This window comes from Nilaparvata lugens, chromosome 12 (assembly GCF_014356525.2).
Source record: "Nilaparvata lugens isolate BPH chromosome 12, ASM1435652v1, whole genome shotgun sequence".
Taxonomy (NCBI): domain Eukaryota; kingdom Metazoa; phylum Arthropoda; class Insecta; order Hemiptera; family Delphacidae; genus Nilaparvata; species Nilaparvata lugens.
In genome coordinates this window covers 4,841,694-4,856,456 of record NC_052515.1, presented here as the reverse complement: position 1 = coordinate 4,856,456, position 14,763 = coordinate 4,841,694, and the positions used below count along the sequence as shown (strand labels likewise).

The window sequence follows — 14,763 nt, the reverse complement described above, 5'->3', positions numbered from 1 at the left end:
CACGTACATTGGCCGCTTGCTGTGTTTTTTCAGCTATTTCCAAATTTTTCGCTTGCAGTGAGAAAATTTCCTGTTGTAATTTCTCCACTGTTTCTTCGTGTAGTTTTCGTTCTTCTTCCAACGATTCTGGAAATTATAGCTGAGATATAGGCCCGGTTTTTTGGACACTTATTTAAATCTAATCAACCATTATATCTATATCAAATCTAATGCTCCTCAGATTCAAAAATTGTCCATACAGAAAAGTGTATAGCAACAGAAAAGATGACATAAGGAGATATCCCATGGTAAATGTTCCAATTAGTATTATTATTAGCGTATGGCTTTGAATGGTGGGGAGACCCAAGGGTAGTTCCACCTCGCCGTATATAGTCCAAAGTTCCCTAATGGGGAACGGACACTAAGGTATAGTCAGCACAATACTTTGAATTTACACTTTCACTTCAAAATAAGTTCATTTTGATGTTAAAAAGACCAAACATATACAAACCGAAACAAAACACAAAACCACTAAGCCAAATTTTAAAATATTAAATTTAGACAATAAAATTTATAGATTAGACAATAGATAATAGACAATTTAGATAGACAAAAATAGATAAAATAGATAGATAGACAAATAGATAATAGACAATTTATAGATTAGACAATAAAATTTAAAAATTAAATTTAGCCGAAAATTTATAGCACGTTACAATTTTGCCATGTCAACCACAAATGTTCCAATTTTCTATGTTAACTCAGGCCGATAGTCCACGTAGTTCTTTCTAGTGAAGCTATGTGACTCTGGTAGTCTCTCATATTGAATACAATAATGCAAGAATACAAGATCTTTATTTGTCATAGAATAAAACAAGTCATAGGCATCGACAGTTTTACAATATTTCCATTTTCAAAATAATTAGTCAATTTTTCACATTTATAAAATCATTACAATTTAGATACTCATCTGTGGGTAAAATCCTCTAACCTTAAGCCATCCAGCAATAATTCTTTTTTTAATTTTCAGCGGCAACAATCTAATGGACAAGTGCAGTTTGTTATTCAGTTTACATTGTAGATAACTGTGACTTTTCAATGTTTTGCTTAGTCTACCACTTGGTGTTGCCAAGTCATATCTATGTCTTGTATGATATTATGTATGAACAGTATCATTGGAAGTGAACTGATTTAAATTTTCCTTGACATAAATCAAGTTTTGAAAATGAAGAAACATGTCAAAGACATTATTTTTAAATCTGTAAAATAAGTTCTACAAGATACATCCTGTGCCCTTCTTACACTCTCACCCGGCTAAAACAGTACTAATAGACAGTAATCGACTTGAGTTATCAAATCAAATCAATTTATTTTCCACATTGCATTACAAAAAAATGTAAAATTCATAAATTCAATTATAAATAGAATACATCAATTGAAATAGAAAATGATACATTATTACATTAATGCTAGTATAAAGATGGCGTGGAATTCCCCCAAGAAGACTATACGTCTGTGAATGGGGGAGAGTTCTTGCATGAAAATAGAGTAACATGTATCTTTATCTGTGCTATGAACTATTAACTTTATGTTCTATACAACCTATATAAGTAAATGTAACTGCTGTTTATAGTTTATTCAAAAAAATACGTGATCAATGGCAGAGCAGAGTTGATTATAAATTTACAAGTGGGAGAGCAAGGGAACCTAAGACCAGCAATGAAGCGAAAAAGTTATATTTTAATTAAATTGAGCTGGTAAGTTATACTACATGTACGGTGAATGGAGCAGTTCCTCAGTTCCAATCCAGCCTATGCCAAAAATTACTTTCATACACCACGTCGCTGCAATCCTCAGCCTCCCTGATGACGTCCGGTAAATTCCTATAGATAATTTGAGCTAGGTAGTATGGTGATTTGAGTTCTATTCCATGCATTAATCTAGGTTTATTTTTTTTATTTTATTATTTATTGTATAAAATACTATAATCATAATACAATTATGACATTGGAGGAAAAACTAGGCTAAGCCTGTACTATTTCTCTCCAAAATTTTTGATAAAATGTTAATGTTGTCCAAAAGATAGGTTATATAGTCACACACTGCTTCGTCACTTGATTTTCGGTCCAGAAATGATGATTTAAAATTTTAAATTTTGAAGGTTGATTTTATACTCTAAATGAATCACAATAAATTATAAACTTTAGAAATATTGCACTTATTTAAAAAAATTGAATACAAAATCAAATACCTACTCACTATTTGTTATTCACAGCTCTAAAATATGAGGTGTTGAATATCCATGGTTGTTCCAATCGGAAAATATCATATCAAGAAATCGGCTTGAAATTTTGAACATTAACGACCTCCTAACATGTGATATCTTCTTATGCTCTATCTTTTCTTCATGCTATTATTAAATGAAGCTATATTATTATCTATTTTATGCTATCATAACTCGGGATACTATCACCTTGGGATATCTCCTCTTGCTATCTTTTCTTCATGCCTAAAATGAGATCCCCGTTATAATTGCAGTTCTTATTGATAAACATTATCTGTCATTCGACGAGCAGATAGCGCTATCCTTATCTAGCTCCGTGACGCTGCCAGATCCTTTTTTAACAATGTAGGAGCATAATAGATCAACAAAGTATTTAAACTCAATTATCACAATTTATTATTTGATCACTCTGAGAAATATATTTGCTCGACGAATAAAATATAAATGATAATTTCAAACAAGAATGGGCAGTTAATATAACATACCAGTATCAGGTATTCTCTATAGAAGGCAATGGGAAGGCAGAGACTTGGCAATGCTGTTCTCTTATCTTTCTCCACTGCCATTATAAAGTGAATTCACTATAGAACCAGGGCCGTAGAAATAGAGATAAAAATATTTAGAGAACGTCCAATTGGAGATTTTCAATGAAGAATAGTTATCTCCTTGAATAGATTTTAATAAACTTTATGAAAATCATAAGGCGAATTGTTAGAAGTTTACTTACTTGCATGAATACTGGCACTGTTCATCAATTTATTCTTCAGCTCTGATATCTCTGAGGTTAGAGAATCGATATATTTCAGAGATTCCTTCAATTGTATTTCGATTCTTTCCCTTGATTTCTTCTCTGTAGTAATTTCGGCTTGGAGCTCTTCAATCCTATCACCGAGTCTCTTTCCTTATCGTTCAGTTTCTGAAATGAAAAATCTGGTGTGGTACACTCGCACAACTTTCCTTGCTCATTGAACTATAAGCCTCATTATCAAACGAGAATAATTTAGGGGAATAAACATAATGACGATTGACGGCAACATATTTGCAACCACGATCAGACTACTGTATATGTGTATATACAATTGTTTTCAGAGTACTTTTTCCTTTATGTAAATTAATTGTGAATTCAATGATTTTTTGAAATTCGTCAAAAAAGCTGTTCTACAGATGAAATATCTCGACTATGACTGTGTTCTTTTATAAACGGCTCTACCTACCGTACCCACGGTATATGGAAAAAGAAAAAGTAAAACCGTGTACCTACCTATCTCATGCACGAGAAGGAGGTTATAAAGTGAATTCACTATAGAACCAGGGCCGTAGAAATAGAGATAAAAATATTTAGAGAACGTCCAATGGAGATTTTCAATGAACAATAGTTATTCTCCTCAAATAGATTTCAATAAACTTGATGAAAATCATTAGGCAATTAGAATTTCACTTACTTGCATGAATACTGGCACTATTCATCAATTTATTCTTCAGATCTGATATTTCTGTAGTGAGAGAATCAATATATTTTAGAGATTCCTTCAATTGTATTTCGACTCTTTCCCTCGATTTCTTCTCTGTAGTAATTTCGGCTTGGAGCTCTTCAATCCTATCTCCGAGTTCTCTTTCCTTATCGTTCAGTTTCTGAAATGAGGAAAGTAGATGTTTGGATGATTTCTATCATGAAATAAAATATTTACAGATTGTTTCTTGAATAGACTGATAAACCACGTGAGGTGGCTTCATCAGAGGCTCCTCCTCATCAGAGGTTCCTCCTCATTAGAGGTTCCTCCTCATTAGAGGCTCTTCCTCATTAGAGGCTCTTCCTCATTAGAGGCTCATCTTCATTAGAGGCTCCTCCTCAATAGTCATTAGAGGTTCCTCCTCATTAGAGGCTACTCCTCATCAGAGGCTAATCCTCATTAGAGGCTCCTCCTCAATAGTCATGAGACGTTCCTTCTCATTAGAGGCTCCTTCTCATCAGAGGCTAATCCTCATTAGAGGCTCATCTTCATTAGAGGCTCCTTCTCAATAGTCATGAGAGGTTCCTTCTCATTAGAGGCTACTCCTCATCAGAGGCTCCTCCTTATTAGATAAAACTCCTCCTAAGGAGTGGAATGGAATCCTCATTTTTCATCAACAAGTAAATGTTTTTTTATATTTACGTCGAAACACCTAGACTACAACTAAGATATTATAAAGTATTAAATAAAAATACTAAAAAATTGTCAAAAACCAAAGATTTTATTGATAGTTGGAAAGACCGGTTTCGGTTGTTACACCATAGTCAATCTCTGATTAACTCAGAGTCTACCTGAATAGCAGAGCTTGCCAATCTCTAAGATAAACTCAGGCTTATAAGAGATTGACTATGGTGTAACAACCGAAACCGTTCTTTCTCACTATCAATAAATACTGTAGTTTTTGAAATTTTCTTAGTATTTTTATTTAATATGAATAATTACCACAATATCAACTTCTCAACTACACAAAAAGTGATATTATAAAGTTTTTCATCATGGGAGACATTATCTAGGACACATTTTTGAAAGATTACTGTTGAAAAATTCAGTTTAGAGGGATGATTATTATAAAAAAATAGAATATAGATACTAACCTTCTTGTACCCTTCCAGATCGCCCTCAGCCTCCTCCTTACAACTCTTCACCTCTTTCTCCAATTTCTTGATTATCTCCTCTTGCATTTCAACCTTCTCTCTTTTAACAAATAGTTCGGAGCTCAACGCATTTAACTGCGCTTCCAACTGTGATACAATCATCTGACTATCTTGCAGTTCGACTTCCAATTCACAAACCAATCGGTTCTTCTCAGTCAGCTGATCGAGTGCTGACTTTATCTGCGTCGCGTTCTGCTGAGCCAGCGTTTTCATGTCGAGCGTTCGCTGCTGCTCTATGTGCGCGATTTGCTCGCTCAGCGCTTGACTGCGCTGCGTGTACTCGTGCTGGATTCGGCGAGCTACTCGGTTGTGGTCGACGCTCGATTCTGGAAAATTTCAAAATCACCATTACTTCGATACAACTCAAGTAATGCCGCAGCCACATGTTGGCCTAGTCGCTGGTCCAGTGAGCTGGCCCAGCCTGGTGAAGGAGCAATTCCTCACAAAGGCCAATGAAGGCCAGCACTGGCAAACCACCCATCCCAGCTATTCATGGTATAAATTTGAAGAGAATCGTTGGAGCCGTTTTCGAGAAAACCGTGAAAAACATGGTTTTTTAGTCATTATCCGCCATTTTTTCCGCCATCTTGGATCGAATTTTATTGAATTTCTTATTGTCGGGTCCTCATGGTATAAGGACCTTAAGTTTAAAATTTCAAGTCGATCGGTTAATTAGGAATGGAGTTATCGTGTTCACAGACATACACACACACACACACATACACACACACACACACACACACACACACACACACACAACACACACACACACACACACACACACACACACACACACACCACACACACACACACATACACACACACACACACACACACACACACACACATACACACACACACACACAGGACCAATACCCAAAAATCATGTTTTTGGACTCAGGGGACCTTGAAACGTATAGAAAACTTGAAATTGGGGTACCTTAATTTTTTTTGGAAAGCAATACTTTCCTTACCTATGGTAGTAAGGCAAGGAAAGTAAAAAAGTAGATGTTTGGATGTTTTTATCAACAAATAAAATATAAACAGAGTGTCTCTTGAATAGACTCACTAACTACCTGAGGTGGCTTTATCAGCCTCTTCATCAGAGGCTTCTCCTCATTAGAGGCTCCTCCTCATTAGAGGTTCCTCCTCATTAGAGGCTCTTCCTCATTAGAGGCTCCTCCTCATCAGAGGCTCCTCCTCATTAGAGGCTCCTCCTGATCAAATGCTCCTCATCAGAGGCTCCTCCTCATCAGATCCTCTCATTAGAGGCTCCTCCTCAATAGTCATTAGAGGTTCCTTCTCATTAGAGGATCCTCCTTATCAGATAAAGCTCCTCCTAAGGAGTGAAATGAATTCCTCATTTTTCATCAACAAGTAAATTTTTTTTTAATATTTACGTCGAAACACCTAGACTACAACTAATATATTATAAAGTATTAAATAAAAATACTAAAAAATTGTCAAAAACCACAGATTTTATTGATAGTTGGAAAGAACGGTTTCGGTTGTTACAGCATTGGCAATGTCTGATAAACTCAGAGTTCACCTGGATCGCAGAGTTTGCCAATCTCTGAGATAAACTCAGGTTTATCAGAGATTTACAATGGTGTAACAACCGAAACCGGTCTTCCTAACTATCAATAAAATCTGTGGTTTTTGACAATTTCTTAGTCTTTTTATTTAATATGAATAATCACCACAATATCAATTTCTCAACTACACAAAAAGTGATATTAAAAAGTGTTTCATCATGGGAGACATTATCTAGGACACATTTTTGAAAGATTTACTGTTGAAAAATTCAGTTTAGAAGGATGATTATTAGAAAGGAGTAGAATATAGGTTGTACCTTCTTGTACCCTTCCAGATCGCTCTCAGCCTCCTCCTTACAACTCTTCACCTCTTTCTCCAATTTCTTGATCATCTCCTCTTGCATCTCAACCTTCTCTCTTTTAACAAACAATTCGGAGCTCAACGCATTCAACTGCGCTTCCAACTGTGAGACGATCATCTGACTATCTTGCAGTTCCATTTCCAATTCGCAAACCAATCGGTTCTTCTCAGTCAGCTGATCGAGTGCTGACTTTATTTGCGTGGCGTTCTGCTGAGACAGCGTTTTCATATCGTGGGTTCGCTGCTGCTCTATGTGCGCGATTTGCTCGCTCAGCGCTTGACTGCGTTGCGTGTACTCGTGCTGGATTCGGCGAGCTACTCGGTTGTGGTCGACGCTCGATTCTGGAAAATTTCAAAATCACCATTACTTCGATACAACTCAAGTAATGTCGCAGCGACATGTTGGCCTAGTCGCTGGTCCAGTGAGCTGGCCCAGCCTGGTGAAGGAGCAATTCCTCACAAAGGCCAATGAAGGCCAGCACTGGCAAACCACCCATCCACACACTGGCGCTGGTCGATATTGGCCTTCATTGGGCCAACATGTAGATACGGCATGAAACATTGTGCTGGTTTTGGCGTGCTACTCGGTTGTGGACGACGCTCGATTCTGGAAAATTTTAGAATCACCAGTACATACTTGAAAAAGGCTATAAGTAGCTTTTTCATTCATTCATTCAAAAAAAATTCATTCATTCATTCAAATATGTTGTGGTGGATTAAGTTTAGTTCAAACATGTTGTAGTAGATAAATAAAGGGTAGTTGAGAATTTTTATTCCATTCTAACAGTTTCATTCAATATTAAATATTGTCACTAATTGTGAACATTTGCCAGCAGTGCAATTTTCTATATACAGTATATTCATATATTCTTGTATATATTCATGTATTCTAATCACTGATGATTTACTGATTGTATGTTGGGTATTTTATGATGCCAGAGAAGATTCGAACAAGTTGTAGCCCCCTTTTCAAAAAACATCAAATTCTCCCATTCCAAAGCCTATATATTTTCGAAACAATCTGCTTCATTAAGGAAAATCTACATGAATTTGATACAGGCGGAATATTCCATCAATACCCAACAAGATATAGGAACAACCTAAGGGACGACACACACCAGACAACCATGTATGAGCGAGGTGTTAAGCTGCGTACACATATTCGTGCTTCCAACCCGCACCGAGCACGCTCCTCCTTCGTACCGCCCTCGTACCACCATCGAACAACAGTCGCACCGCCCACGCACCCATCATGAACGTTACGGAAGATGGTGGATCTTCTCGCGTTCCCCGGTCGAACCATTGTTGCTCGCCGGTCGATCATCAATCGCTCTGCTGGAGTGACGTTCGGTTGCGGAGCAGAGCGACAGTCTGTACGCACCTTTAGGAGTTCTGGTATTCGGTTGTATGATTTATTGCCAGCTCATATAAAAGAAATGACTGGTACAAAATTCAGAGAGCAATTAAAGAAGGAGCTGCTGTCCATATGCGCTTACTCAAATGATGAGTTCAGAGAGTACTACGAGCGTCGAGATGGGGTTTAGAGAGAATAAAGAACGTATTGACTTTTCATGTATTTATGTTCTGTACTTTATTGAGTTAAGATATTGACAAGTCCAAATACCCCTTTTATAGGAGGTCAGTGGATGAAATAATAATAAATAAATAAAATAAATATAGATGACCATCTCATTCCTGACGTGTGCATCAAACCAAGGCATTCGAAGGCTGTTCTGCTGCACAAAATTAACAACAGAAGACAAGAAATATTGTAATGCTATTGTATTTTATGATTTGTTGTTGAATACAATGGAATTAGAATTCATGGCAAATAAAACTTTACTTTACTTACATATTTTACTAATTTTACTTCATTAGTACGTACTTTATATACTTTACATTGTACTGACCTATGGCTGCAACAATCTCGGCAGGAATTGAATTTCCTTGAACTTTGACATCAATCAGATATTTGTTGGATCGGAGAGCAGACAACAGACTCTGACCACCTTCTGAACCTAAATTATTCCAACGCAAATCTGAAATGAAATCATGTAAAACATTATAAAAACAAAAATTAATTTAAAGCTGAAATTCAAGAGCTGATAATATCAATTTCTTCTTTTGTCTTGATCTCACATGAACTGTTGATATAAATATCTTGTAAATAATTAATTGAAATAATAAATATTAAACTTGCACTTTTACAACAGTACTCACGGTGTACTTGTTTGAGTGCCACGAAACGCATCCGTCAAACAAATAAGCCGTGAGTACTGTTGGAAACAGTCCTCTTCGGTCGCAGGCCTCGACTGTCGTCGGGGTCGATGTCAAACGAGGCAAACGACAGAAGAGTCCTGCGACAGTCGAGGCCTGCGACCGAAGAGACCTGCGACATTTGAGGCCAGCGACGGTAGAGGACTCCTGAAAAAGAGGCATCAAATGTCGCCTGCGTTAGGCGACAGTTGAGGCCTCTTTAATTTTTTTACAAGCCCGACAGTCGAGCCCTGTGACCGTAGAGGACTCCTGAAAAAGAGGCCTCAAATGTCCTCAGTCCTCTTCGGTCGCAGGCCTCAACTGTCGCGCCCCCCTGTTGTAAAATGCAAGTTTAATATTAATTATTTCAATTAATTAGTTAGAAGATAATGATAATACCACCTTCTAGCCACCATATTATTCTGGGTCCAAATTATTTCAACGCAAATCTGAATAATATTATGTAAAACGTTTTGAAAGCAAACTGATTATAAATCAAATGAGCATAAGCTAAAATGAAACATAGCTGATTTTTTATTTGAACTACATCTACTGACCTAGTTCTTTCAAAGAACTGTTCCTTGTGATGGCATCAAACAGTTCAAACCCACATTCTGAGTTTAGTTCGTTGTTGCGTAGATCCAAAATTTCCAGAATGCTGTTGCTAGTCAGAGCGTGACAGAGCTGAGAAAAGCCATCAACAGAAGCGCCCAAGTTATTCCATTCCAGCTTCAATCTGATAAAAGCATTACACAAAATTTAATTCATATTCAAGACTAAGTATTATTCTATCTGATTTGATTCTCCACCCAACTCACGGTTCTAAAACTTCAATCTATACTAGAATTGAAATATAATTAATAGATATTCAGTAATATTCTAATGCAATGCAGGCTATATAATTTTATTCTACACACTCAACTCACAGTTCCAAAACTCTATACTAAAGAGAGCGTCGTTGAACAATAGGCCTATGTTTCACAGAAATTGAGAAGAATCGATTCTAGAAATAGCGTCTTTCAACAATTTCTCATGGAAATTTAGAAGTTCTACGAGCAGCAATATAGTAAGCGAAGCTGATCACACATTATAATAGGTCTTCAATCTTCATTATTCCTAGACCAAAAATCAAGTGACGAAGCAGTGTGTGATATCATAGCCTCAAACTTGGACAAAATCAACTTTTTATCAAAATTTTGGAGAGAAATAGCTGAGGCTCAGCATAGTTTCTCCTTCAATGTCATAATTATATTATGATTGTTGTATTTTGTACAATAAAAAATAAAAGAATTCCTGCTATGCTGAGCACCTGGCACAAAGAGTTGGCCTATACCACTGGTTCTATGGGAGTATTTAATGGAGGTGTCAACGCATAATGTGAAGACTGATATGTGTAAATATTTCCATCAAAGCCAATAATTTTCTTTTCCAGCTGGCAGAGGAAAATACATTTGGAAGCAAGGGCTCAAGTATCAAGTGAATCAAGAAATTATAAATTTTCATCGTAGCTACTTAATGATGATAACAAGTTACAATTTTATATAATAACATTCGATGTTAGTGGAACATATATTGGTGCCACCAGAAATTATTTAGGAATAGGAATAAAAATATTTATTAGCCGATAAATACTTGAAATAATATAGTACATGGACCATGTCACATACATATGAATTACAATACGGAATACCGTACCGTACATTCATCAGTAACAATATTTAGCCAGAGAGAACCTAGTAAGATACTCTAGCGAGGTCAACGTTATAATGACAGTGGAGACAGATAGGAGAACAACGTTGCCGATCCTCTGTCTTGGCAATGCATACTATAGACGGTAGCTGATACAGGTTATTTGATGTAAATCAACTGTTCATCTTGTTTAAAATAATCAATTATATTTTATTAATCAAGAAATTATATTTTTCAATAATTCATAATTAAGATAGAATATTTTGTTAATTATTAATTCTACATTGTTAAAAGGCGATCTGGCAACAGAGCAAAGCGAGAAAGAGATAGCGCTATCCGCTTTGTTGAAGATAGACAAGGATAGCAGTACCATTTTTGCTTATCAAGCACTGTCATTATAACGTGGACCTCACTATACTATACATACTATACTATAGTAGACTATATGATAAAATATTCAATATAAAATAGATATTCATATAACCTACATATTCGTAAATCTCTGATTTGTCCTAGCCAATGATTATTGAGATACTGTAATTAAACTATCACCTTATTTTTCATCATTATATCTTTGTTACTCACATTTTCAACGATCTATTCTTCATGAGAAATCGACTGAGAGCATCCAATCCTTCACCGAAAATATTGTTTCCCTTCAAATTGAGGCCCACAAGCTGAGAGTTGGTCAGTTTCTGCAGTAGCAGACTCAGGCTTGTAGCTGGCAGTAGACAGTCACTGATGTCCAGCTTCAGAATGTTTTTCAAACGGCTAATAACAGAGCCAATGGCCGCCGAAGATACTGCGCTCAGAGAGATTCCTGATAGGACCAGTTCACCAGATATTCTGCAATTTATTTAATATGATTGTTAAATTGATGTTGTTTTTTTATGACGAGACACTACATAATAATTGTGTTGCAGTTTAGACTCTGTTTATTTAAAAACCTTATTTTATGATGAAATGAGGATTTAGGATTTATGATGGAGGCAAATAATGCTCCTCCTCAGGAGTGAAATTCTATCCTCATTTTATGATAAAAAGTAGGCTAAGTGTTTTCAAATATTTACAATGACACACAGTGTCTAAACTACAGCAAAGTCAAGATTTAATACTTTTTTTTATATATGCTTTGGATGAAGGAGAGAAATATAAATATTTAGAAAAGGATAAACAAGCAATTGTTTGAAACTATTTTTTAATTTTCTCTCATGACTATTCTATAATTCAAAAAATATAATTAATAGGTAATAATTATTATTGAAGAAACATTCAAATTAGCATGAATCCTGTCAATTACCCTGAAGACTCCTGCTGCTAAAAATATTGACAACAGCGCGTTAACAATAATAGCAGTCTTTGGGGTGATTGAGAAAATTTAATTTTGAATTACAGTCCAATAATTATTTAATTATTATATAAATTACTTGAGCCCTCTTCATACTCTCTTACATAAACACAACTAGTTCCAGCACTGATTCTTTAATGACTTTTGACATTTGAAAAGGGCCTGTTAATTTTTAATCATGATTAAATGCCTCAAGAGCCAATCAGAGAAGGCTATTTTGGAAAGAGGACTTTACTAATTGGATCTCGTAGCATTTAATCACGATTATAACTCAACAGGATTTTGTGCAACCGGTCATAGTGTACATAATGAAGTGATAAGCAGACAACAATGTGCCTGGTAAAATTCGTGAAAACTATGGAGTTGATGAAGTATCCTTTGCTTTGCAATTTCCTCACTACTTGAACAATATCACTCAATTTTGTTGTGAAAGAGAAACTTCAGTTTCCGTCGCGTTGCTATCAACCGGTTAGTCTCTGTATGTATAAGTAGCCTTAAATATAACTCTGTTTTAAATCCAATTATTATTTATATCTGCTGTATCTTCAATCGTTAATTTGTAGGACCATTATCCAGCCAGATGCGCTGGGTAGGTCATCACGTCAATATACAAGTTTTTGACAACACTGTGACGTCAAAAATTAAAAACATTGACAAAATAGCTAAACACGGTGATGTTAGTGTTACTAAATATTAGCTGTTATGTTGCTATGTTAATGTTACACTACTAAATATTAGCTATAGACTCCTGAAAAAAATTACTCAAGGAGTAGTATGGTCTGGCACGCAACCAGGACTTGAGTCTCCTCTTAAACTCACTCAAGTGACGTAAAAATGGAGGAAGCATGTTGAACATTTTGATAGCGATATTGGGATAACAGTTCTGAGCCTTAAGCTGCGTTTACACCAAAGTTATTAACAAAATGTTGATAACTTGATACATATAGATTTTATCAGATTGAACATAACTTATCATACACATGATAAACATATGTGTTTGTCAGGTTCCGTTTAATATAATAGAATCTATCAGGATTAAGTTATTATCATTTGTTTAATAACTTTTGGTGTAAACCCAGCTTTTCCTAGCCTACATCGTAAAACATTGGCTTTGAAAGCATTTCATCTTGCATAAATATTAATACAAAACATAAAAGTACTTACGTAGCTTTTACGAGAGCCTTTTTAATGCTGTCATCTCCTGGAACATTGTTTGATGCACAATATTGTTCATAAACTTCCATAACCTCAACTTTTCAGCTTCAATTTTTACAGTTTCATTTAAATCGTTTCAAAATCATATGAACAGTTATCACAAAATTATTACTACAGTTTTGTACTTGATAAAGGATAAATATTATCACAAAATAAATAGAAATAAAAGAAGTTTATCAAACATGAAACAGAATTATCTATTTTGTTTTTCATGTGCCCTAACCAAAATCTTGACTAACAAAACACTAGTGATTACTGAGTAGGAACATAAACAAAGCCGTTACTATGGCAACAGGTTTCCATGGTAACCAAGGGCCAGCTAATGTAAACAAAGTACTCTACGGTGAGATTCATTTCAATCTGTCAGCATTAGTTGTATACTTGGTTAGCATTGATGTTCCATAAAAGAAATGATACATAAAGGATGCAGAAAAAATTGTGATCTATAGTGAGGTTTAAGGTAGACGCCCACAGATCGTCATCGGACGGACGACAAGCATCGGACGGATCGGATTATAAAGGTGCGTACAGACTGTCGCTCTGCTCCGCAACCGAACGTCACTCCAGCAGAGCGATTGATGATCGACCGGCGAGCAAGAGTGGTTCGACCGGGGAACGCGAGAAGATCTAACATCTTCCGTAACGTTCATGATGGGTGCGTGGGCGGCGCGACTGTAGTTTGATGGTGGTACGAGGGCGGTACGAGGGCTGTACGAGGGTGGAGCGTGCTCGGTGCGGGTTGGAAGCGCGAATATGTGTACGCAGCTTAAGGTAGACGCCCACGGATCGTCATCGGACGGATCGGATTATTATATTTGATGCATTGTTTTCAATTGGATATGCGCACTCCAATTGGAAATAATGCATCAAATATAATAATCCGATGCGTGCCGTCCGTTCGATGACGATCTGTGTGCGCCTACCTTTAGGCTCACTGCAAATTAGACCCACGCTAATCCACGAAACGCAACCCACGCCGTGGGATGTTTTGTAAACCATTGCTAGTGGCTTCTCCAGACATCTGTGTAATGATAAGGTGCGTACATAATTATATACGCCGCAAACATGAGCAATTTTAATCAGCTGATTATATCTGTATTTTTACAGAAACGGTAAGATACAGATATAAAAAGCTTGGCATCAGCTGATTAAAAGTGAATTGTTCATGTTCGCGGCGCGTAAATCTGTACGCACCTATAAAGCTGCGTACACATATACGCGCCTCCAACCCGCACCGAGCACGCTCCGCCCTCGTTCCTCCATCGCACCGCAGTCGCTCCGCCTCCGCTCTGCAGTCGCACCGATCATTAACGTTACGGAAGATGTTAGCTCTTCTCGCGTTCCCCGGTCGAACCACTGTTGCTCGCCGGTCGATCATCAATCGCTCTGCTGGAGTGACGTTCGGTTGCGGAGCAGAGCGAAAGTCTGTAC

General features: G+C 36.6%; 1 protein-coding gene across 1 annotated transcript; it reads right to left on the bottom strand.

Annotated features, from left to right (window-relative positions):
• On the bottom strand, window positions 1-13,361 carry LOC111058851 (leucine-rich repeat-containing protein 45-like). Its single transcript, XM_039439429.1, has 9 exons — window positions 13,282-13,361; window positions 11,355-11,615; window positions 9,638-9,816; window positions 8,735-8,863; window positions 6,781-7,166; window positions 6,478-6,499; window positions 4,869-5,254; window positions 2,991-3,179; window positions 1-126 (listed from the first exon to the last, which is right to left on the bottom strand). The coding sequence occupies exons 1-8, from the start codon at window positions 13,359-13,361 to the stop codon at window positions 3,078-3,080; spliced, it is 1,545 nt and encodes a 514-aa protein (XP_039295363.1). The 3' UTR covers window positions 1-126; window positions 2,991-3,077.
• Between the last annotated feature and the right edge of the window lie 1,402 nt (window positions 13,362-14,763).

What these genes read in the sequence shown, in the direction of transcription:
- LOC111058851 (XM_039439429.1), bottom strand. Translation starts at nt 13,361, where the DNA reads ATGGAAGTTTATGAACAATATTGTGCATCAAACAATGTTCCAGGAGAT. An exon ending in AAGAATAGATCGTTGAAAAT is followed by an intron (nt 9,817 to 11,354) that starts GTGAGTAACAAA and finishes TGCTTTTATCAG; the next exon opens with ATTGAAGCTGGAATGGAATA. An exon ending in TGGCAAACTCTGCGATCCAG is followed by an intron (nt 5,255 to 6,477) that starts GTGAACTCTGAG and finishes GAAATTTTCCAG; the next exon opens with AATCGAGCGTCGACCACAAC.